At 43.6% G+C, this 25,905-nt stretch overlaps 1 protein-coding gene across 2 annotated transcripts in view; it reads right to left on the reverse strand.

Moving 5' to 3' along the window:
- The window catches only part of PNPT1 (polyribonucleotide nucleotidyltransferase 1), a 41,778-nt gene extending 18,732 nt beyond the window's left edge, over positions 1-23,046 (reverse strand). Inside the window, exons 1-15 of one of the 2 annotated variants that reach the window (XM_081854649.1) lie at positions 22,837-23,046; positions 21,089-21,149; positions 20,843-20,917; positions 20,512-20,617; positions 19,996-20,045; positions 17,757-17,820; positions 17,621-17,668; positions 13,988-14,101; positions 11,108-11,294; positions 7,525-7,576; positions 6,777-6,834; positions 5,664-5,760; positions 4,152-4,254; positions 2,699-2,769; positions 905-941 (exon numbers count right to left, since the gene is read on the reverse strand). In XM_081854649.1, the coding sequence (XP_081710775.1) occupies positions 905-941; positions 2,699-2,769; positions 4,152-4,254; positions 5,664-5,760; positions 6,777-6,834; positions 7,525-7,576; positions 11,108-11,294; positions 13,988-14,101; positions 17,621-17,668; positions 17,757-17,820; positions 19,996-20,045; positions 20,512-20,617; positions 20,843-20,917; positions 21,089-21,149; positions 22,837-23,024 (1,311 nt within the window). In that variant the 5' untranslated portion in view covers positions 23,025-23,046. The remainder of the gene's footprint in view (positions 1-904; positions 942-2,698; positions 2,770-4,151; positions 4,255-5,663; positions 5,761-6,776; positions 6,835-7,524; positions 7,577-11,107; positions 11,295-13,987; positions 14,102-17,620; positions 17,669-17,756; positions 17,821-19,995; positions 20,046-20,511; positions 20,618-20,842; positions 20,918-21,088; positions 21,150-22,836) is intronic. The other variant, XM_081854650.1, reaches the window with a different exon arrangement.
- Positions 23,047-25,905: the final 2,859 nt, after the last annotated feature.

Here is a 25,905-nt window from a genome sequence, read left to right on the forward strand (position 1 = left end):
CTGGCTTGCCAGAGCAGCTTCATCACGCTGGCCACGTGACCTGGAAGTGTCTCCGGACAGCGCTGGCCCTCAGCCTCTTCAGTGAGATGAGCGCACAACCCTAGAGTCGGACACGACTGGCCTGTACGGGCAGGGGTACCTTTACCTTTTAATGAAAGCAACAATCTTAAGTAGATCAGAGTGAATACTTGCACTATAATTTGAAGTGATACCTCCAGACATTTTATCAGTTAAAGTAGTTTTACTTACAGTTGCTATACAACTGTACAAATGGAAGTTTGAATTAGTACCTAACTTTAAGGTTTAGACACTTTTCAGGATCTTCTGTTTCAAAGTATGAAAGAGGTTTCTTTCAAAACCTAATTGAAACTCTCCAACATGTCTTAAAACTGCAGAAAGGTCTTAATGCTTAAGTTCAGCCATCTTTCACAATAATCTCTGTAGCTTCAGTACTCAAAAGTTTCGCTGTCAATATAATTTGGATAACCTAAGGGATGATTTACAAATTGTCCTCTTAATAAGAGAGGGTGGGAAATCGAAAATTCCAATGGACCAGGTTCCTTTGTGCAAGCAGCTATGGATGCAGAGCATTTTCAGCAATCACCTATCTGGTTCTGTATTCCTGGATCAGACTGATCCCACTGCTACTGTTATTATATTGTTACCTCAGAAGTTGAACGGAATCCGTTCCTGGAGTCCATTTGGCTTCCAAAACATTCAGAAACCAAGGTACAGCTTCCAATTGTCTGCAGGAAGCTCCTGCAGCCAATCGGAAGCCACGTCAGATGTTCAGGTTCCAAGGAACATTCACAAACCGGAACACTCACTTCCGGGTTTGCAGCGTTCAGGAGCCAAAACGTTCAACTCGCAAGGCTTTTTATGAAGCTGAAGTGAGTTCTCATACCTCGTAGTGGAGCATGAAGTTCTTCTCCTTTATTCCACTAAAAACAGAAACAAGTGTTACAAAGAACGAAATGAGCTGCAAGTAATTTGTCCCTCTCCGGAAGGGGATGGGTACAAACGAGGGGTAGGTTTCTGTAATACCTTAAATACTAGGGGAAGTTATTTTCCCAGGAAGGCCGTGCCTGCCTCTACCAGAGCTCAGAGAACAATATCAGAGTACAGTAAGCTACTCTATCGTTAAAACAAAGTGCATCTGAGCCCAGCTTATGCTTCAATGCAAAGTTGGGTGAGCAGCAGACCAACAACAGTTTAAATAATTTTTATCTGAGTAATCATTTGCATACAGGCAGCGACCATTTCTCGCGGGTGTTCCAAACCTGTTCTGTCTTTGATCACATGTCAGTTGGACACGGCTAAGATGGTTGCCGCCTATATGAGCAAAACCATGCTAGAAGTGTTTTTCTGATACTGAATACAGTGGTACCTCGGGTTACATACGCTTCAGGTTACAGACTCCGCTAACCCAGAAATAGCGATTCAGGTTAAGAACTTTGCTTCAGGATGAGAACAGAAACCGTGCTCCAGCAGTGCGGCGGCAGAAGGAGGCCCCATTAGCTAAAGTGGTGCTTCAGGTTAAGAACAGTTTCAGGTTAAGAACGGACCTCCGGAACAAATTAAGTACTTAACCCGAGGTACTACTGTAAATAACAGATGAGGCAGCCTTTGTTAGATTCCTGCTTATTGTTAAAGCAAAGTCCGTGTTTTAATATATTCTGCCATTTCTCAGTACATCTGCTCCACTGATTAGGATTTGTCCTTAACCAGTTAGAACTATCCCCTATGAAATAACCAACTCACATTCGAGTTGCCTGATCCAATAAAATTTTTGTCCCCACAGAAACAAAACAAAACAAAACAAAACAAAACAAAACAAAACAAAACAAAACAAAACAAAACAAAACAAAACAAAACAAAACAAAAAGCAAAAACACAGCAACTTTCTTCTTAGGAAAGCTTTTAATAACTACTTTTGCACTGTACTGTCTCAGGATTACTTTCAACAACTTAGCTACGTTATTTTGATATTCTTTTTTGCATGTGGCCAGTCCTGATTTCGCTGAAGGGGCTGTATATACCCATTTTCAATAACGCTTAGAGAGATTGCCTTCAAAGAAAAGGTGATTTCATATGAATGGCGGAAGCTGCATTACCTCCCATCAGATTTGCCCATACAGTGGTGCCCCGCAAGACGAACGCCTCGCAAGACGAAAAACTCGCTGGACGAAAGGGTTTTCCGTTTTTCGAGGCGCTTCGCAAGACAAATTTCCCTATGGGCTTGCTTCGCAAGACGAAAACGTCTTGCGAGTTTTTTCCCTCCCCCCTTTTTCTAAGCCGCTAATAGCCGCTTAGCCGCTAATAGCGCTAATCCGCTAATAGGCGTGCTTTGCAAGACGAAAAAACCGCAAGACGAAGAGACTCGCGGAACGAATTAATTTCGTCTTGCGAGGCACCACTGTACAGTCCAGTTTATCGACTCTGGCAGCAGTCTGCCCCAAGCTCTCAGGTAGGGAGAGGTCTTCACCACTGTCTGCCACCTGATCCTTTTTAAATGGAGATGCCAGGATTGAACCAGGGATCTTCTTCATGCAAAGCATGGAGCTCTAACCACTGAGCTATGGCCCCTTCTGATTTACTTGAAGATTATGAACACAAGGTCCTAAAGAGTCACATGGTGCAATTAACATGCCAAAGTCAAGTTGGGGTTTGAAAGGAGAAGGGATGGTGGTATATGTACCTTAAAGCTGTTGTGATAACGTCAGATTTTACACTCGATTCCAGTGAGTCAAATGTAACTGTGCAGAGGACCTAGAAAACAAAGGTCTACTGAAAATACTGTGGTTTACGGCAGAGGAATTAAGTTCTCAACAAATAAGGAAGTGCAATGATTCAAAAGCAAGACACATAAAAACCCAGATAAGGTACCGTATTTTTCGCTCTATAAGACACACCAGACCACAAGACGCACCTAGTTTTTGGAGGAGGAAAGCAAGAAAAAAAAATATTCTGAATCTCGGAGGCCAGAACAGCAAGAGGGATTGCTATGCAGTGAAAGCAGCAATCCCTCTTGCTGTTCTGGCTTCTGGGATAGCTGTGCAGCCTGCATTCGCTCCATAAGACGCACACACATTTCCCCTTACTTTTTAGGAGGGAAAAAGCGAGTCTTATAGAGCAAAAAATACGGTAAGTATTGCTCTGGGCACAAACTCACAATGATATCAGAAGGGGAATAATTGACATGCACGGTCTGCACTGCGCTGTTTTGGATTTACAGAGAACAACTTCAAGTTTCAGCCTTCTTGGTTACAAGTTCTGCTAATTATGAACCAATCTAGAGGGCACATTTGCTACTCTAGCCCTCCCACCAGATACTGATTACAGCTGGGCGAGTCACTAATGCAGTTCACAGGTGCGACAACTTTTAAACTGATATTTGTTAGAAGAACTTGCAGTAAAATATACACACAGTTCTTATGAACAGATTTTCTTTTTGACACGCGGGGGGGGGGGGAGGAGGACTACCCCCCCACACACTACACACCTCTCACATATACAGTGCTGTTTTCTTGGGGGACGCATAGCCCTAAACATTTTGTGAATCTAAGTCTGGTCTCATTGAGGGGCAGTGTGTGTGTGTGTGTGTGTGTATATGCATGCGTGCAGCGCTTTTTTCTAAAAAACTGATTAGGGGTGCTCTCATTTTCCTACTCATATTGAAATACTGCCCTTCAATGAGGCCGAACTTAGATTCTCTCTCTCTCTCACATATATATATATATATATATATATATATATATATATATATATATATATATATGAATTTATCACCCTTCAATTTAAGCAGAGCAGCAGGTCTGATTCATAGATGCTGTTATTTTAAGCAATTTGCCCACGGGGAACCTTTTCATTCACTGACTCACACATCCCCCACACAGTGCGGTTTTTAATAGTAATGCAGAACATACGTGTGCTCTAATTTTATAAGTACGCTCGGAGAAAGTTAGGAATGATTTTGCACTTATTCAAATAAAGAATCAAGTTTATTTCAGGATGGTCTTGAGGAGCTTATCCACACCACCATCTAAGTCCATTTTGTAAATTTCATTTTAGTTGCTGAACCACAGTATTTTTATTTTTGAGTAAAATAAAAAATGGAAAAAGGGGGGGGGTAAAGGGAGATCCGTGAATACCTGGGTTTGGCCTCTCTGAAATAATGCTGATCCATGAAGGGTTTTGAACATGTCCACCTCGCAAGTGATGTTTCTAAGTGAAGTCAAGTCTCGACCATCACATCTACGGGAATAAAGCAGACAGTTTCCACGGGTTCCTCCCACCTCGGCTCTAGATTTGGCCTACATTCATGAATATTTGGAGTCCAGTGCAAGTGTTATTATGGATATAACTGGGGGAAAAGGATGATTGTGGCTCTAGTCCAACCTGGTGTGCACACATTTGAAGCCACAGTCAAATAAGGCCCCAAAGAGAGCAGGTTTGGGCATCGGTCACACACTGCTTTTAAACATACTCAAACAAAACCATGATTTGAGGCCTTTCGATTTAAACCACAATGTAAAGCAGACTGGTGCACAGCACTAAAACCACAGGCGATTTGTTCCTCTCCTGTTCCTGCTGCATTGCTGGGAGTGAAACCGTGACAAGGCCTAGCGTTACATCCAAACTTGGGCTTGTAGCTTGTCTCCCTCCAAACAAACCACAAGCTGTAACTAAGCTTTGTTCCTGGCTTACTGTTACTTTTGGTTCGTTTACAGCACATTCTTAACTAGGCCTACTCAGAAGTCAGATATATTAAATTCAGTGGGCAAGTATGGGGGCTTAGCACTGAGCCTTAGCTCCTGGAATTGCCTACCTAGACCTGCAATTTTTAGCCTTGTGCTCCCAGCATGTTGTGTGCTCACCTTTAAACCATAGTTAAGCTTAACTATGGGCTTAAAGCGATGATATACAATATCTTTATTGTCATTGTCCCATGGAGAACAATGAAATTGAAAAACTACGTAAAACTACTACAAAACTACATAAAACTACTACAAAACTACATAAAACTACTACAAAACTACATAAAACATTCAAAACCCCTAAAAACTCTGAAACCCCATTTTAAAATACACTATACAGTGGTGCCTCGCAAGACGAAATTAATTCGTTCCGCGAGTTTTTTCGTTTTGCGATTTTTTCGTCTTGCAAAGCACGGACTTTGGAAAAGCTTCAAAAATCACCAAAGTCTTCAAAAACCTCAAAAAAGGCTACCACACCGTGTGCTATGAGTTGCTCCTCGAAGTGAATGCACGGTTTTAAGAAAAAGGAAACAAACTTGCAAGACGTTTTCGTCTTGCGAAGCAACCCCATAGGGAAATCCGTCTTGCGAAGCAACTCAAAAAACGAAAAACCCTTTCGTTTTGCGAGTTTTTCGTCTTCCGAGGTACCACTGTACTATAGAGACCCCTTATGCTGCGTTTAGAACCAGAATTGCAGAAAACAAGGCTGTGTACCACAAAGTAGGAGCATACTGATAGTTCTATGTGTGTGAGCATCCATTCCTTAAAGGAACAAGGTGGAAGCTGCTAGGTGCGCTAGTCCACTGCAAACTGGTGCAAAGATGCTGCTGCTTTTGGCCTTTCAGTGTCCTTATTCGGCGGAAGAACCTGTTTTAAACACAGCGATGCGGAAAACACCATGCTTACCTCCTGTATTCATTCAGAACAAGATTTCTGAAAACTTCCTTCAAGACAACGTTAAAAGATTCCATGATTTCGTAACACTCCGCTTCCGGGAACTTTTCTAGAGAGAAAGAAGAAAATTGAAACGAAACCTAAAACACAATGCTTATTTTCCCCAACTATATGACTAGAACGGAAGTAAAAGGAATTTGTGACAGTAGGTGTCACAGCTTGCTTTAAATTTTCAGTTAAGAAGAAGATTTTGGATTTTATATCCCGCTTTATCACTACCCTAAGGAGTCTCAAAGCGGCTCACAATCTCCTTTCCCCTCCTCCCCCACAACAAACACTCTGTGAGGTGAATGAGGCCGAGACTTCAGAGAAGTGTGACTAGCCCAAGGTCACCCAGCAGCTGCATGTGGAGTAATGGGGAATCGAACATGGTTCACCAGATTACGAGTCTACCACTCTTAACCACTACACCACACTGGCATTGGCAGGTTTGATGCTCAAAGCAACTAAGAGAATGGCTGGGCCATAAGATGAAGACAAAGAGCTGCACCAGTCTGGAGCCGACACACGGATTATCCTCAGTGCTGTCATGAGGCAGTAGTGGGGCTCAGCCCCTTTCCTGAAATGCCGCCCCTCACCTACAGGGATCCTGCTGGTGACACCACTGTCCACCTGCATGTTTGGTGGGCAGAATGGTGAGCTCTGCACCTGTGGAGTGAAGCTGGCATGAGCCCATGGGCAGGGACACGTCCGCATAACACACACACACACACACACACACACACACACACACACACACTGGCACAAAGGGGGTTTGGATTACAGTGGCACAAAGGGGGTTTGGATTACATAATATAATAATATAATTATATTATTATTATGTGCTGGTTTTCTATTTGCAGAGAATGTTAAGAAGCATTTGGTCATGTGACACCCCCCGCCAAATCAGAAGTGGCACAGTCCTGACGCAGCTTCACCATCGGAGTAAGAAGCAGGTTGCTGCCAATATCTGCATCCCCAAGTCTATTAAAAAATGTTTGACTGCCGAAGGCAGAACTGTAAGACAAACCCTGGCAAAGTAATACATTTTAGAACATAGTATAGTCAATTATGAGTGTGTCTGACCTTTCAGCTGCTCTTCTGTTTCAAGTCTGATTTTGTTAATGGCTTCATCTCTTGAGATCTAGGATGCAAGATATCCATTGACACATTAAGATGAGCTATAGAATCTCTTGCACATCCTACGCTTGGGAGCTAACGTACATCAGCACACAGAGGCCATAGAAACACACTTCCCTAGAGAGTCACGCCACTCAGTAGATGTAATCATAGAATTGTAACACTGGAAGGGACCCTGAGGGTTACCTGGCCCAACACCAGGTAATGCAGGAACCTCAACTCAATCATACATGACCATCCAAACTCTGCTTATATATGATCTAGCTGGGAACCTGAAAAAGCTTTTACCCAGTGCATTCTCCCAATGCGTGCAATTTCTCCATGCTGGCACCACCGATGGGGGACACTTTTAATTCCCACCGTATGCAGGCGGTTACCATTTTATGCTGGCCCTCAAACTTAGAAAGGAATAAAGCAGCAGAAGGCTTCTGGAGATACATTTCTTGTTCTTTAGATCGGGATGGGAGGGCGTTGTGGTGCAGAAGGGAGCAGGCCAATTGAGGCTACAGTAAGTGAGTGGGCAGAAGGGTGCTTTGCATTGTCGTTTACATTTCATCTAACAAGAGGAACAAATTCAGAGCAGAATACCTAGACAGGAGTTGTGTGTGCATCTCTTTAAACCGGCTGAAGCCAAACAACAAAAACCCGAGAAGTGGTTCAGGCGCAATTTACCAAAATGCATTTAAGTACTCACTTTATCATGCGTGAAGTCAGAAAACACAGCAGTGATCTTTCCAGATGCAAGGCTTCAAGCATGGGAAGGTGGGGGAGAAAAGAGAAAGACGAAAAATTATAGCCAAATCATACAGTGGTACCTCGGGTTACAGGCGCTTCAGATTACATACGCTTCAGGTTACAGACTCTGCTAACCCAGAAATAGTACCTCGGGTTAAGAACTTTGCTTCAGGATGAGAACAGAAATTGCACGGCAGCAGCGGGAGGCCCCATTAGCTAAAGTGGTACCCCAGGTTAAGTACAGTTTCATGTTAAGAACGGACCTCCAGAACTAAGTAAGAGCTTAATCTGAGGTACCACTGTATCTGAATGCCAACCTGGTTGATCCCCATGACATTTAAAGCAGCAACACAGGACAAGCAGAGAAAATAACAGGTGCTACACATAAATCCTAGCCAGACAGGCCAAGGCCCGAGTGACAGTTCTTCTCTGGTACCTCATTTATTCTGTCTCCAGAAGGATCCCAATCTGCCTTGAAGCAGACCGCAAAAATCAAACAGCTGTGCCAAGAAGATGAAAAGAAGCGTAACTGCAACACATTTTGCCCACCTGAGTCCCACATGTTAGGGGTCTCTCAAACAAAAAGAAGAATTGCCATCAGTTAAATAGTGAGGAGGTTTACCCTTTCTGCTTCATCTTATGAACCACTACAGAGAAAACTAGAGCAGAACTGTGGGCACCAGACCACTGCAACACCGCTGCTCTTGTTTTATTTAAATACAGTGGTACCTCAGGTTAGGTACTTAATTCGTTCCAGAGGTCCGTTCTTAACCTGAAACTGTTCTTAACCTGAAGCACCACTTTAGCTAATGGGGCCTCCTGCTGCTGCTGCGCCGCCGGAGCACGATTTCTGTTCTTATCCTGAAGCAAAGTTCTTAACCTGAAGCACTATTTCTAGGTTAGCAGAGTCTGTAACTTGAAGCGTATGTAACCTGAGGTACCACTGTAATGCTGTCAGGGCATAAGGTATTTTATAGAACAATGTAAGTCAAAGGCTGGCACCTCTTCAGAGCAACCCCCAATCTTAGGTTAATGTTGGGGGTGGGGGTAGAAGCGGCAGTAAAATCCCCTCCCCATTCCAACAGTCAATCACTCAATGAAGGTGTTTAGCTGTTATTAGGCTGTTTTGGGTGTGTGTGTCTCTTTCCACCCTAAATATTTTATTGTACTTCTGCAAACCTCAGTCCAATAATACCTCCCCCTCTCACACATGGCTGTTGCTGTTTTGGCTGCATAAGCAACAACACTCACAAGGACTGGGCGGCAGTTAGATCTAGAACAATACACAGTCCTAATGCAATACACAAAGTCAGCATGCGATGCGACCCTGAAGGCTACCAACATGTCGCCTTAGGCACTCGGAACACAATGGAACTGCAGCCAAATTGCAACAGTGCTGTAATTATTTCGGCAAAAGCTGTTGTGCCCATACTGAAGATGGGAAGGTTGAGGCTGAGAGGGAATTACTTGTCTAAAGCCAGCACCTGGTTTTCTACAGCACAGGTGAAATTTACAAGGAGAATTTCCAGCTTATTCTTTTTACTGGGGCACTAGCTTTCCAATCTGCAGTGGAAAGAACGATTGAATGCTGTTGCAGACAGGTATGAAATAAAGCCTATTTGTCATGAAGCAACAGAAGAAAGAACACCCCGCCAGAAAACATAAGATAAGACTGTTATAAGGCAGGCTTCCTCAACCTCAGCTCTCCAGATGTTTTTGGCCTACAACTCCCATGACCCCTAGCTAGCAGGACCAGGGGTCAGGGATGATGGGAACTGTAGTCTCAAAACATCTGGAGGGCCAAGGTTGAGGAAGCCAGGCTATAAGGTGTCTCATGGCTGAGACTATGTTTCACTTTATATGTCTAAAAAGTACAATTGCTTTAAAGAAGAAAAAGCCTCACTCAGTGTAGGTCAGATTTTTGTTTCTACTCCTTATGCCTTTTCAACCCCTGCCATGTATTTGGGTGTTCGGATTCATTACTCAATTTATCTTCAATCCTCACTTTAATGCAAAGATGTTGGACAGACTCCAGCACTTCGCAGCCTCTCTGTTCAAGGCAGATTCCCAAAATATTGCTCAGGGTGGTTGTGAAGAAGAGGGTGGAAGTTCAAGCTGATTCAGTAGCAGGTTTCCTACAATTCACAGGGAGAACCTCACTGCTCCAGACTGCATGCATATGAAAACACCCCTCTTGCTCTCTTCAGTTATTGGACCACATGTGCCAAGTAAAATACAGTGGTACCTTAGCTTGCGAACGGGATCCGTTCCGGAACCCTGTTCGCATCCTGAAGCGAACGCAATCTGCGTTTGCATGTGCCGCGATTTGCCGCATCTGCGCATGATGTCATTTTGAGCGTCTGCACATGCGCGAGCGGCAAAACCCGGAAGTAATGCGTTCCGTTACTTCTGGGTCGCCGCAGAGCGAAACCCAAAAACACTCAACCCGAAGTATGACTGTACGCAGCTTGACGCAAATGATTTTTTCCCTTAAAAAGAAAAAAAGGGCTTCTTCTTTAATTAAACTAAACCATGGGTTAAGAATTATTCATAATTCATAAAAGACAGTCCAACTGCCTTTACAGAGACGGTGAACTAAGAAGCTGCTTTCCCTTAATGCTGATATTTTTTAATACAACCCACTTTAAGCCCCAGTGGCAGTTGGGGGGTAGCTGGGAGAACACTTTTTTTAAAAAAAAGGAAATTTGTGTGCTTTGTTATCCTGGTGGCCAGCTCTGTTGCGTTTTCTTCTCCAGAGACAGAAGGCAACATCAGCCGCTGGCCGGACAGGGGCAAATGGGTCAAAAGATTCTGCCAGCTACAAAACTGAAAATTTCCCAAGATGAAAAGCACCACTGTCATTGCTGAGCAGTATTTTGTGAGACACTGTTTCATCAGCAGTGCTAGCTAAGGACAAGGATGGTGGGAAGCACACAGTGAAAAGGTTTTAACGTTCTGTTCAGATCCCTTGCTCTGCTCTGTCTGTTACGTTCCCAAAAGCAGAGACGGATAGCCTGCAAGCCCAGTGGTCAGGAATGATGGGGTTGGAAAAAAGCATCACCCAGAGGGTCACAGGTTGTCCATCCCTGGGTCCTTGCAGAGGAGGGGGCAGTCCTAAAAATGAAATATTGCATATCCCTCCATATCCCCCACCAAACTGTTTCTTCTTCCACAGCTTCAGAATTTCAGGGAATTTCACATTCACCAAGGATTAAGCAAGCCTATTTTTACCAGCACTATTTAGGCTCCTACACACAAATGAGGATCAGTAAAGAAAGGCAATTACTAACACAAATATAATTAGTAAAGGGTACCAAACGGAAGAGAAAGTGATCAAGAGCTGGGCTTTTATTTAGCATATGCGCGGAACAGTTATAATCTATCCTTTTCTTTCCACATCATAGCAGCTTTTGTTGTGTTTTGAGGGTGGATGAAAATTTACGTAGGTGTAGTTTAGATTTTTAAAATAAGGAAACCCTAAATTCAGCTACTAGATCTGCAGTTGCAGCCCACGTAGCCCAGAAAACCTTTTGTGTACTTACTGCTTTGCACATTCCACGATCTGCTCAGGAGCAGTGAATAGCTTTTGCACGGTTCTCTTGGCAACGCCCTGTTCCTTTGCCAGCTGCTGTATGCCTTGAATTATTTGCTGGGTGTGCTTCACGCCCACTTTGATAGCATGGCAAAAGTCCTGCTGCAATATGTTCTCGGCAGCAGCTTCCAACATCACTATTTATTCAAATTCAGAGATGGGAAAGTCAGTCACAGCTGTCTTCTTTGACTGATACTATCAACCAATATCACAGAGAAACCCAAATGGCCAGTGTGGATTTTGAAAACAGAAGCTAACAACTTAACCTGCATTCTCGCAACGCAGGTAATTTCATTATGACATTGATCCTGATGAAGTAGAAACAGTAAGCCATGAGACATCACATACAGTCGTTTGAATGCAACAGCCTGTTGGATCAGACCAGTGGCCCATCTAGTCCAGCGTCCTGTTCTCACAGGGGCCAACCAGATGCCTGTGGAAAGCCTGAAAGCAGGAACTCAGCCCAACAGCAGTCTCCCCTCCTGAGCTTTCCAGCAACTGGCAACCACAGTGGAGACAGATCATAGCCATTGTAACCTTATCTTCCATGTCTAATCCTGGTATGCCCTGCGGAGGACCTTAAGGTCCACAAATGACAACATTTTGGAGGTCCCAGGTCGCAAGGTAGTTAGATTGGTCTCAACTAGGGCCAGGGCCTTTTCAGTACTAGCCCCGACTTGGTGGAACGCTCTGTCCCAAGAGACTAGGGCCCTGTGGGACTTGACATCTTTCTGCAGGGCCTGCAAGACAGAGCTGTTCCGCCTGGCCTTTGGTTTGGACTCACTGACCCTTATGTTTCCCTCCCCTTATGGTCTTGATTTATCGGCTACTTTTAAAATGAGGCTGTATTTTAAATTTTAGCCTGTATTTTAAATTGGGTTTTTTTCTTTTTCTTTTTCCCCTATTATGTTTTTGCTGTGGTTTATTGGTGTTAGCTGCCCTGAGCCAGGCTCTGGCTGGGGAGGGCGGGGCATAAATAATAATAATAATAATAATGTCATCCAGGTTGGTGGCAGTCACTGCTAGGGCTGGGCAATATATTAATATATTGTCCAAAACCGGTTTGACGTCCATATTGTGATACCAAATCCGGTTTCATAATTCTTGATCTGGCAATGCATCTTGAATCGTGTGTGTATGTGCTGTGCAAAAAACCCACAATGTGGGGGAAACTTTGAAGCCAGGCAATGCTTCTCTCGATTCCAGCATTCCCTGTTAATTCTGCCAGCTCAGCTCTCCCGACTCCTGCAGAGGGCAGCGAATCACTGGCAAAAATCACGATGCAGGGAAAAACGTGAAGCCTCTACATAGTTCCATCCTTATTTCAACCATCATGATATATCAGTATATCACGATGCTTTGCTGGTGATATATCACGATGTTGAAAACCAGATATTGTCAAGCCCTAAACACTGCTTCTCCCAGGAGCAAATGTTATAATTTAACCATGTGCTGTGTGAAGTAGTATTTTCTTTTGTCTATCCTGAATCTTCCAACACCCAGCTTCATTAGGTGTTGCCAAGTTCTAGCTCTGTGAGGGAGAAAAACATTTCTCTATTCATTTTCTCCATACCATGTGTAAATTTATACTTCTATCATGCTTCCTCTTACTCATCCTTTTTCTGAACTAAGAAGCCTCAAATCTTGTAACCTTTCGTCATAGGGGAGTTACTCCATTCCGTTGATCATTTTGGTTACCTTTTTCCAACTCTACAATGTCCTTTTTGAGGTGAGGCAATCAGAAATGCGCACGGTTTTCCAAGTGTGGTTGCACCATTGATTCAAAGAAAGACACCCTACCTACAAAGTTTCAGCCCCATTAATAAATTGAGTGAATGACCTCAAAACCGAGGAATCAGGAAACCACTTAAGTTTAGAACTGGTTCATACACATCAAAGTCCTTCAACACATCTCTCAGCCCCTCAATGTTCAATGCAAGAACCAGGAATTATTGCACCTGAAGTTATCTAAAGGGATACATGAAGTCTAACTGCAGTGTTTTGATCTGTGGTTGCTGACTCACACACACATGCTAGTCATCGAGTGATGAATATGCGTATGTGAACCAGCCCTTGGAGAGTGGCGCACACTGGTTTTCAAATGAGCCTTCCATCTAAGCCTTCTCTCGGTGCTGCCACTCTCACAAGCAGGTTTGGCAAGGATGCAGGAGAGGGGCTTCTCGATGGCTGCTCCCAGGCTTTGGACCTCCCTTCCTAGAGAGGTTAGGCTGGCTCCCTCCTTGTTGTCATAATGATGGCAGGTGAAGACTTTCTCATTCCAGCAGCCTCTTGGGAACCGACTGTTTTTAAGGAAAGGGCTGGTGCTGTGATATTCTATTAATGTTTTGTTATTTTTAAGTACAGTGGTACCTCTAGTTATGAAATTAACTCATTCCGGAGGTCCATTCTTAACCTGAAACTGTTCTTAACTAGAGGCGTGCTTTCGCTAATGGGGCCTCTTGCTGCCGCTGCACCGACAGCACACAATTTCCGTTCTCATCCTGGGGCAAAGTTCTCAACTCGAGGTAACTCTTCCAGGCTAGCGGAGTTTGTAACCTGAGGCATTTGTAACTCGAGGTACCACTGTACTGATTTTTTCCCTGTTCTTACTAACATCTAAGTACAGCTGGAAAAAAACCAGTCCTTAATTTTTTTAGCTGTAAGCTGCCTTAAGTCCCTTTTAGGGAAAAAGGTGGAATATAAATAAATGGGATACCAGTAATAACAATAATCACAAGGCTGACACCTGCTTGGCTTTAAAATAGCATAAAATGGCTTCATACTATACTCTGGCCATTTTACTAGTAAATAATCCATTTGAATCACTTACCAATTTGGCTACGAGGGGCTCCAGAGACCACTAAATCCAAGGTGCTGGAAGACATTTCTTTCCGTGTGGGATTCACAACAACTTCGCCGTCAATCAGTCCTACCCTCACAGCACCTGAGAAGATACTCCATAAATTAAGATATTCCGTCAGTTAGCTTTTTGCAACTAAGGCAACACTAGCTTGTGAGGTTACTTTTCAGATGTGCTTTTAACACGGAAAAGCTAATGCGGTTTGGGAGAACTGCTTAGGGCTTGACAATTGATTAATTCAAGAGATTTTGCTGTGACACACAAGTATTTCAGCAGCTGCACTGCTTTTTTTAAAAAAATGGTATTTATTCACATTTTAAAAATTACAAAGAGAAAAGATAAAAAGAAAAAAAGAAAGTACAGAAAAAATACAAACAATTGAAAAAAGAAAAAAAAACAGATCCAACCTTTACATCACTTGCTTTCATTCATTACTTCCTTGACCTCCTCACACCTCCCATTTTTGTATTCTAATTCAGTTAGATATTTCAGCAAATCCTTTCCAGCTTTGTTTTTATCTTAATAATTTATCTTAATATATTGTGATTTTACATTCTCTCCTTTCACCAAATTATTTTTACTTAATCCTTTATATCTTTTCTGCTAAAACCAGATAATTCTATTCCAGCATCTTTCTAACATTCCTTAATTTTACAATATTTCTGAAGATAAACTTTAAATTTTTTTCCAATCTTCTTCCACCGACTCTTCTCCTTGGTCTCGGATTCTGCCAGTCATCTCAGCTAGTTCCATATAGCCCATCACCTTCGTCTGCCATTTTTCCCGGGTGGGTTCAGCAGCTGCACTGCTAAGAGAGCTGCCTACCCTTAGTTTGCCTGTACTGGACACAACTGATGAGGATTTAGCCCTGTTCAAACAAGTACAATACAACTTGGTCTGTCTGTGCTTTGACAGCAGGCAAACTCTGCTCTGCGTAGTACATAGCTCATGGTGAACTGAGGAACTATTTCCCAGGGGGCAACCTCCCTTGCTGCACAGCAAACTGCAACGAGTTCCTAAAGCAATTTTTGATAGAGCAAGGAGAGGTTGGACAGCTGTTCAAGTAAAGACGAAGCAGAACTCCACGGGGCAGACGAAATTAATGGACTATGCAGAATTGGACAAAATGACAGGAAGGATTCGAAACCTGCGGGACCAGAGATTTACAGAAGATTGGAAGAAGTATATGAATTAATTGAAGAGCAACTGTAATCAACAAGTTACGCAAGTAGGACTACAAGAAGTTTTGTAAGGAGAAATATACGAAGTGTTACAAAGTAGAAAAAGATAGAGATATTGGTTATGAGTTTGAAATGTAATAGGGAAGATAAGAAATGCATACTGAGAGATTAGATTGGAAAATTTTCAGACAGGATTGATGGAAGTCAAAAATTTGAATAAGATGTAAAAGTATGTTTAATTACTGTTGAAAATGAAATGTTAAAAAAAACTAATAAAAAATTATATTAAAAAAGAAGAAGCAGAACTCCACTGTGCTGAAGGACAGGAGCAAATCACTGCACAGGTTGCACAGACTGAATGTTAATTCACTGCTGGCACAGATCTGCCAAAAAACCCCAAAAGGACAAGAAAGAGCCCAAAGGAACCAACCAGATAGCCATGAGAGGTGTGCAAGACAGAATGAAGTGGGCCCTGAAAAATCTGGCCACAATAATACTTTATTATAGAAGAAGAAGAAGAGTTTGGATTTGATATCCCGCTTTATCACTACCCTAAGGAGTCTCAAAGCGGCTAACATTCTCCTTTCCCTTCCTCCCCCACAACAAACACTCTGTGAGGTGAGTGGGGCTGAGAGACTTCAGAGAAGTGTGACTGGCCCAAGGTCACCCAGCAGCTGCATGTGGAGGAGCGGAGATGCGAACCTGGTTCCCCAGATTACGAGACTACCGCTCTTAACCACTACACCACACTGGCTCTCACTACACCACACTTGCTCCTTAGAAAGTACTGAACTGGATCTGAGTCCAGAGTGACTGGAGAAAAAAGGGAAGACAGGATTATGGGAGGTATTCAAGTCCTATTCAAGTCCTTAAGGGACCCTGCTCATATGTGATCTGTCTATTTATATGAATGGACGTTTTGCTGTACAAGTGAATCAGGTTTATATTATTTGTAGCTAATGTCTGTCTGTTACTTGTTTTTAAATGAAGCTATAATTGCCAATAGCTATGCAACAATAAAGACTGACTACTTTGGAACTGGCCAATCTTGCAGCTACAAGGATGCTCTTACAAGACCGAAGCAAGACTAATCTAGATATAACGTTAATAAACCAGCTCAGAGGAAGAACATCTCTTGAGAAGTTGTAAGAGTGCAAATATCCAGAGATGTAGTGATCAGGTGGGATTGCTATGAGGAATTATAACAGATATAGAGTAAGCCATCTGTGTCAGCAATGAAAGCATTGCATTGACTGAGTTTAAACTATTTTGATATGATTTTTGATCAATCTACACCTCTGCATCTCTGGCCCTTTTGACTCTACTGCCCATTTCTCTCTCCTCACGTCACGTACACAGCAGTACACAGCAGTTGCTTCGCCAGGCAGGCATCCTGTGCCATAAAGATAGTGGGCAAGTAACTTTGATGTAGTTTTCTTATATATAATCTTAAGATGTTAATCTTAGGGCCAGGAAACAGCTCTCACATGAAGGTGATAGTGTTTGTTGTCCTCCTGGCCATCCTTCTTATTATATGTATTGCTTATTACCTTGGGGTCGCCAGATGCACCCCTTTGTAGTCCTCAACTTATTTACTACCCCTTTGTAGTTCTCAACTTATTTACTACCCCTTTGTAGTTCTCAACATATTTACCCCAAAATATATGCATGCTAATTAGTGTTGTAGTGTAACTTTTTCCCCACGTGGGGTTTGATGAAATGCTCAGAGGAAATATGATTGGTTCTTACGAGCACTGTGTAAAAGATTCTTTTGCTAATAAAATGGCCTGGTGATGGGTGTGGTTTACGCACTTTTCTCCGAGAGCCTTGCTGGTCAAAGCCTCGTGTCTTATTTTTAATCAGGGTCCAATCCTTCCTTTACTTTGCAAACGCAACAGAAGTTTCAAATATTCATTACCGGGTGCAAACTTTGATAATATGGGGGGGGGGGAGGTAAGCCTACCCCACATAATCGATCACAAGACACATACAAGCACACCATTTGAATGGCAATGCTCATCAACCGGGGGGGGGCGGGGCGGCTGGCCCCCTCAAATATTTTACTGAGTGTGTCTGTGTGTGAAGGGACCTTGGCCCCTAGGAACTGGCTCTTATGATTCATTACAAGTTTTATTTCCCCATTCTTCTATACAGTGGACGCTCGGGTTGTGACCGTGATGTATTCAAATGTATCAATGTATCAATGACTACTTAATATCTATCCTAGGAGGGGGGACGGGGGACACAATGTAATCTAGCCTCTAAAGATTTCTAGCCTTCATGATGCCTGGATTTTTAAAGCTTTTTTTAAAAAAAAAAACTTTACAGCTTCAAACTGGTGAGGTTTGCTTTCATTTCTCATAAACTTGTGCCATGCGTTTTCAAACAGATGCTAAATTTAAGTTAATGTATCTTTACTCACCAATGGGACCGTTCCATGGAATATCCGACAAAGCAAGGGCTGCGGAAGCTAAAAGTAATTGAGATGCATTACTTGAAAACTCCTTATACCGTTTTGCTAAGACTAACTATTCTTGTTTACAAAAAACAACATTTACCTCCATTGATGGCCAGCACCGCAGGATCATTGACACCATCCACAGCCAAAAGATTACAAAGGATCTGGGGAAATCAAAAGAAAAGTTAATGCATGATTTCATGTAGAAGCCCTGTTCATGTATATGGAGGCACCAGGATTACTCTGAAGTGCGGCTATGTCTTTAGCTCAGTCCCCAATGAGGCATTTCCCAACGATGGATTCTTTGTGGTTATCTAAAGTCCAACAAAGGTCCGTATAGTTAAAGCTATGGTTTTCCCAGTAGTGATGTATGGAAGTGAGAGCTGGACCACAAAGAAGGCTGATCGCCGAAGAATTGATGCTTTTGAATTCTGGTGCTGGAGGAGACTCTTGAGAGTCCCGTGGACTGCAAGAAGATCAAACCTATCCATTCTTAAGGAAATCAACCCTGAGTGCTCACTGGAAGGACAGATCCTGAAGCTGAGGCTCCAATATTTTGGCCACCTCGTGAGAAAAGAAGACTCCCTGGAAAAGACCCTGATGTTGGGAAAGATGGAGGGCACAAGGAAAAGGGGACGACAGAGGACGAGATGGTTGGACAGTGTCCTCGAAGCTACCAGCATGAGTTTCACCAAACTACGGGAGGCAGTGGAAGACAGAAGTGCCTGGCGTGCTCTGGTCCATGGGGTCACGAAGAGTCAGACACGACTAAACAACAACAAAGTCCAACAGGTAAGCTTCTACCCGCAACTGGGCACGCGGTTGCCCAGAAGTTGCACGTTTAGATTTCTTTTCAGAAAGCTCAAGGCAAAGTACAGCTGCTTAAGGAAGGAGACAAATCCTCAGGGGCAGGGAAGCTCAGTCACACTCCAAACAGACATGGTAACACCCCATACCGAAGCAGCATGCAAAGAAGGCTAATATTATTCAAGGTGTTGGGTGACAATCAAAGTTAGTCATATTCAGAGCAGAACAAATTAAATCAATGGAGTTGAAATACTTAAATGTGGTCTACTCATAGAGTACAACCTAGCTGGGTATTACCCGTTATAGACTGTGCACCTATGGAAGTTGAATAAATGAATTTCTCTACAAATATAAAGACCATCAGTAACATTTAGGTAAGGACTATCGCCTTACATGTGTGCTTCCACACACACTCTGAATGACATTGGGGTTCCTGTTTTGGATTTGCCCTCCCAACAAAGATGTGTCAGGAAGACCATTTTTATGTTCTTTTAATTCCCCCATGAAAAACTGTTCATTTAAAAAACAAACAGAGGTTCTTATCTGTCAGGTTTACCCAACGTACTGTGGGGTTGATTTCCCTTAATGCCCTACTGATTATTTATTATTATTGCTGCTTGCTTTTTGGATTGTTAACGTTATGTTGTCCAATAGTGATGTTATTCATTTTTGCCTTGTTAAAAAATTTAGGAGAGGGGTTTTTCCAGAGCCAAAGTTTTAAGATATTTCATTTAATAAATACCTTTTGGGTCCCCTATGTTTCTCATTAATTATTTTCTAATATACTGTAGAAAGAGAACACAACTGACTATTTCAACACTGCCGCCTCTCACAGGGAGGCTAACTGGATCCACAGCATCCCTTCCATGTACAGAAGGGCTCCTTCCATTCATGGAAAACACTGAGACCCAGCAAAGTCTTCTGTTGGAGGAAGCAAGGTAAGGCGAGTGACATTTCCTACCTCATGCAGCCCCTAACACCCTTCCCCCACTGCTTGAGAGTTACGGAGTTTTCCACGGGGCCAGAGGAACTGGCAAAGATTGCCTTCCTCTCTTCCTCCAGCAGGAGGATCTCATGAATGAAGTTCCACTCAAAAGAACGCTCGGTCCAACCCAGAGTGATATTTCCCACATTTCTTTAGTAGCAACATACAGTGGTGCCCCGCAAGAAGAATGCCTCGCAAGACGAAAAACCCGCTAGACGAAAGGGTTTTCCGTTTTTCGAGGCGCTTCGCAAGACGAATTTCCCTATGGGCTTGCTTCGCAAGACGAAAATGTCTTGCGAGTCTTGCGATTTTTTTCGCTCCCCCCCTCGTTTTCTAAGCCGGTAAGCCGCTAATAGCCGCTAATAGCGCTAATCCGCTAATAGGGTTGCTTCGCAAGACGAAAAAACCGCAAGATGAAGAGACTCGCGGAACGGATTCTTTTCGTCTTGCGAGGCACCACTGTACAAAGCAGCTATTTAATAGTGGTATCGCACTAACACCACACTAGGAACTAGGCTAGAAGTAAGAAGTGATCAAAGTAACTTACCTGTGTATCATAATAGTAGCCTGCTGGAAAGAGTGGTCTAATGGACCGATCTGTAAAACAGTATTAAATATTTAAGGTCCTCTCTCTCTCTCTAATTGTTTTCACAAGCTATTCATATTGCAGCAGATAGGGACATAAAACCAGTTAAGACAATCCCCTGATGCAAAGCAGGACTGCCTTCCAAAGACCATCTCCTGGGATCCAGGCAAACATGAAGATCGTATCCAGGCAAGAAATCAGTATCATTGGTTTCCATGGAAGAAATGCATGCAAGGCTCAATTACCTTGGAAGCCAGTCCACTGAAATCAATGAGATTTGCATCCAGGTTAGAATGTTTAGGATCAGGTTTATGTCATCCCAAGGTAAGTAGCACTTAAGGCACAATTTCCCCTAAATATATTAAGGAACTACTGCATCATGGGGAAAGCCTTTAAAAACAAAGTCCCCCTTTTCAAATTTCCAAGAAATTACTGGAATAGTTATAATAGAACACAGCTCAGACTTATAGTGCATACCTATTACTCTGCTTGTAAGAATTTCTTTATCGGTAGAGCTCAGTTCTCTTCTCAGATAATTGGTAGGAATTCTTCCTGCTGCAGCAGCTTTTTGTCGATAGTCAACCTTACAGAAGAGACAATATTATTGTTCCCTTTTATTTTATTAAGCACAGGACACTTTAGAAAATCACAAGATACCAATCCAGTTTATCTGATTCACCCAGAACAATGAAATAACTTTATAGGCTTTTGTCTAGAAATGTTTTAACTTGGTTCTTTGCAAGATATTTGCATTATAACAAACTAGTATAACTTTATGCATTATGTTAAATACTTCAGTGCTACTCACCACCAAAGGCATGAACTGAGATGGAGAAGGCTTCGTTTTACTGACCGCTGTCACCATCACTGATGTATCACCTAGCTTAATTTTTTTTTAAAGAGGGGGAGAAAGATATTAGGCACATTTCTTCAGTACAGAGCAATGAGATATCAATCTCTTTTTATATTTGTTATATTTCTGGAAAGATGGGCAAAATGTATCAAACAACTGAAACATATTTCAATGGTATATGGTTACTGAATAATTTTCTACCTGTACTACAGCACATCCGTCAGCGAATCGGGCTAATTTTCCAGAAGAGATTTCTAATTTTCTGAAGAAAGGAAATTAAAGAAAAGCTTCATTATGTGAAAATTTATATTTCTCTTAAATCTGTGTGGCAAGGGGCTGCATTACTCAGCTGACAGGCAAACAGATCCTGCAAATGCCCGTAGGCATTTCACAATGCTATAGTTAGCAGGTATGGAAAAAGGTACCCCACACATGTTTAGAGAAACTTTCATTTTACTATAAAACTGAAGCTGGTCAGCTGTGAGGGAAGAGTCTGCACAAGTTTTCCTCATATTTATATACATATATATCTTGAAGATATAACAGCAAAACTGAAATAAACATTACCAGCTCACGTTAACAATTAAGAAAAGCGCTTTCGACCTTTGAACACATGTCTTATCATCAACCTTGTTTGGATGCCAATTTATACGTTTTAAGTCAGGACTGATGATTTTTACCGCACCTGCTCAGAAGTGACAGCAACGTGGGAACATGTTCCTGCTTCCACCTTGCTTTTTTAAAAATTTCATCTTTCCCCTCCCCACATCGCAAAGTGATCACTGGGAGCGGATAACATGAAACGTGGCAAAAGAGCTATGCGGACAAACATTAAACTGCATCAAACTCAAGGCTGCTCCTTCTCTGGAAAAGAAATGGAAAAGTATAGTGGTGTGGTGCAGCAGTAACAAAACCACAAGCACGTTTGCAAAGCTAAGCGGTGTCCGGTATGGTTTCAAATTGGATGGGGGGGGGGGGACTGACTGCACGTTGAGATTCGTTTGGACTAAGTCACCCTCTTGCCAACAAAGGTCCGTATAGTTAAAGCCATGGTTTTCCCAGTAGTGATGTATGGAAGTGAGAGCTGGACCATGAAGAAGGCTGATCGCCAAAGAATGGATGCTTTTGAATTATGGTGCTGGAGGAGACTCTTGAGAGTCCCATGGACTGCAAGAAGATCAAACCTCTCCATTCTTAGGGAAATCAGCCCTGAGTGCTCCCTGGAAGGACAGATCCTGAAGCTGAGGCTCCAGTGCTTTGGCCACCTCATGAGAAGAGAAGACTCCCTGGAAAATACCCTGATGCTGGGAAAGATTGAGGGCACAAGGAGAAGGGGACGACAGAGGACGAGATGGTGGGATAGTGTTCTTGAAGCTACCAACATGAGTTTGACCAAACTGCGGGAGGCAGTGGAGGACAGGAGTGCCTGGCGTGCTCTGGTCCATGGGGTCACGAAGAGTCAGACACAACTAAACGACTAAACAGCAACATAAGAGCAAATGCTAAAAACAAATGGAATGAAAATATGCAGGAAATAATACTATGTTAAAATAAACCAGAGAAGGAGGTTGAGGGAAGTCCGAGGGAGGAAGGGAAACTCTTGAAGTAGTGAATTATTTGTTATGATACAATACTGGAAAAATGGAAAATTAATAAAAACGATTACAAAAATAAATAAATTCCCAACTGCAGGCAGACTGTTACAACCTATCCTAGCCTCTTCTAACCCTGCCATTCTGTGATTCTTCACTATGCAAGGCGGTGAGGGCAAAGGCACTCTGCACGTGGCCAGAGGCAACATCAAACACCCCCAGGAGTCAGGCGCGGCTTTGGGAACGGATTCCAAGGCTGAAACCTGGTAGGTTTCAAGCCCTGGAGGAAAGGAAGAGGATCACACACCGCTTTTTATGTGCAGGGGAACCAGTCACCGTTGCCTCCCTACCCCTTACCTGCCCCCCACGTCCACAGACACCGCTTTGGGGCCTCCAGCAGAGCTCCACAGGCCTCGAGCCCGAGCCAGCCGCGCCAGGCGGAGGCAGCCCGGACCCCTCAGCCAGGGCCCCATGGCGCCGCTACCCCGGCAAGCGCTCGCCCTCCGCCTCAGCCACGAAAGGCAGACTGCGCTGGCGGCCGCCATGACACCACAGTCGCCCGGCAAAGCGCGACCTCCGACCCCGCACTCACTTCGCACTAAAGCGCAAGCCGATTGGCTCCCCGCGACAAAAACGGCGGGCAAAGGGGCGGAGCAAAGGGGCGGACCAATGAGAACGGAGCTGTGTTGAGGTTCGATTTCGATTCCCCCGAAAGCCAGGGAGAAGCCGGCGACACTGCGCACGCGCCGGAGCTCGCCTCTCAGTGGCCGGCCCGATGCCGCGGCTGGGCCAATAAGAGGAGACTTAGAGCGCCGGCGGCGTTTTCTCGCTCTCTTGTTCCTGGCAAGGGGCGCGGCGGAGCAGAGGTTCGATGCGCGTTCTTTCCCGCAAAGAATTGTGGGTGCTGTAGTTCTTTTTTGGTTTTGAATTACAAACTTTATTGAAACTTTTTGTGTGTGTGTAAATCAGTTGGGTTTCTGGCTGCTTTTTGGACTACAATTCCCATCACCCCGATCACTATTCCTGATAGTTGTAGTCCAGAAACAGCTGGGCACCTAAGTTTGGGAAATGTTGGAATTATCTAGTTCTGCATCTCTAAACTGTGCTGGTATCCATCTGTGTTGGGAGACAATGGAGGCTGGTGCCTTTGGGGTGAGGTCAAGCTACTGGACAGTTGCAGCGCCTGCTGTGGCTGTAGAGACCAATGTGGGAGAGACACGTTTTAATACTAAGAATAGTAATTATTATTTATACCCTGCCCAACTGGCTAGGTTTCCCCAGCTACTCTGGGTGGCTTCCAGCAGAATATAAAAAATATATATTCTTTTGCAGCTGGGATATATGAAGGTGCCCAGTTGTGCTGCTGTAGATAAACCAAGGAGTTTCTTCAGTATACCTGAAGGAGCGTCTCCACCCCCATCGTTCTGCCTGGACGCTGAGGTTCAGCGCCAAGGGCCTTCTGGCGGTTCCCTCATTGCGAGAAGCAAAGCTACAGGGAACCAGGGAGAGGGCCTTCTTGGTAGTGGCGCCCACCCTGTGGAACACCCTCCCATCAGATGTCAAAGAGATAAACAACTACCTGACATTCAGAAGACATCTGAAGGCAGCCCTGTTCAGGGAAGTTTTTAATGCGTGACATTTTAGTGTATTTTTGGTCTTCGTTGGAGTGGCTGGGAAACCCAGCCAGATGGGCAGGGTACAAATAATAAATTATTATTATTATTATTATTATTATTATTATTATTATCTCTGCAGTCCTCCTAGCGGTCATTTCTCCTATGGTCAATTCTATGGCCACACGACTGCATATCTCCAGGCTCTGAGGATGTCTGCATAAGCAATGAAGGATTTCCCTGGATTTAGACTGCTCCATATGGGAAGAAAGGCTTAAACAGCATTGGAGCTTTGGGCCTCCTGATAACTCTGTAGCCTGCTAAATATACAAACAATTAGGGCCAGGCCAATATATTTTGGTGCCTGGGGGAAAACACAAGATGGCGCCTCTCCCTCCCTCCCTGCCAGGGAAGGGGTGAGTAACAGTGGCGTAGCGTGGGTTGTCAGCACCCGGGGCAAGGCAAGTAATTTGCGCCCCCTAACCCGTGGATTTGCGCCCCTAACCCTAACCCTAACCCCCAGATGTTGCGCCCGGTGCGGCCGGCCCCCCCTGCACCCCCCACACTACGCCACTGGTGAGTAAAGATCTACATCAGGAACAAAGAGAGGATAAAGATTTACATTGGGATCTGCTGCCTCTGCGGATCTTGCCTCCCAAGGCTGGACACAGACACAGGCACAAAAGTTTGTGGAGCAGAGAAGGGATGTAGTGACATCCAGGCAGCACAGATATCTCAATGGAGTTTGTGCCACTAAGTGGTGTCCAAACTTTTTTCAAAGAGGGCCAGATTTGATGAAGTGAAGGGCCGTGAGGGCCGACCAAAGTTGATGACCTTTTTTAAGGATTTTACCCCAGACCAAAGTTGTTGTGCTTTTTAAAAGGTTGAAGTTGTTGAGCTTTTTTTAGGGTTGAAGTTGTTGAGGTTTTTAAAAGATTTTTACCCCAGGAAATAAACTGCACAGAGGCCAGATTAAACCGACTGGTGGACCGGATTAGGCCCCCGAAACAGACTTTGGACATGCCTGCGTGACTAAGGTTTCATTTGGCTTTCTAGATGAAGCCTTCCAACTACAGTGGTACCTCAGGTTACATACATTTCAGGTTACAGACTCCGTTAACCCAGAAATATTACCTCGGGTTAAGAACTTTGCTTCAGGATGAGAACAGAAATCGTGCGGTGGCAGCGGCAGGCCCCATTAGCTAAAGTGGTGCTTCAGGTTAAGAACAGTTTCAGGTTAAGAACAGATGTCCAGAATGAATTACCTTAAGTTCTTAACCCGAGGTACCACTGTACTTGTTCAGACTTAATAAACCGGTATCTGCATATAAGCAGAGTCATTCTCTCTTCTTTGAAGATGCAAAACAACACCTGCAACTGTTGCTATTTAGGTGTGGCAAAGACACTTTGTGTTGTTCCAAATATAATTCGACTCTGTGTCTTGTTGGCACAGCCCTATGGCTTGCGGAGAAGCACATTGTTGAAACTCCTGCCCATTGAACAGGGGAGTTGATAAGGAGGTCTTGTTCAACAAACCCATCCCCCCCCCCCCGCAAATATCACACTTTCGTGGTTAGGAATGTGTACCGGAATGTGTGGGATAAGCACTTGCTTTGACACGTCATCTAACATCCCTGCAAACAAATCAGAATTAATGCTTATTAAATAGCCAACATCATCGAATCTCTCTGCAAGCAATTCAGGAAACAGGCCACTGAGAACTACCCAGTGTTGATTTTTAGAGATTAGTAAAACCAACCAAAGTACTGAGGTAACACCACTAAGGCAAAAAAGGACAGGGAAGAACTTTGTT

Source organism: Podarcis erhardii (genome assembly GCF_964252035.2).
Source record: "Podarcis erhardii genome assembly, chromosome: 3".
NCBI classification, from domain to species: domain Eukaryota; kingdom Metazoa; phylum Chordata; class Lepidosauria; order Squamata; family Lacertidae; genus Podarcis; species Podarcis erhardii.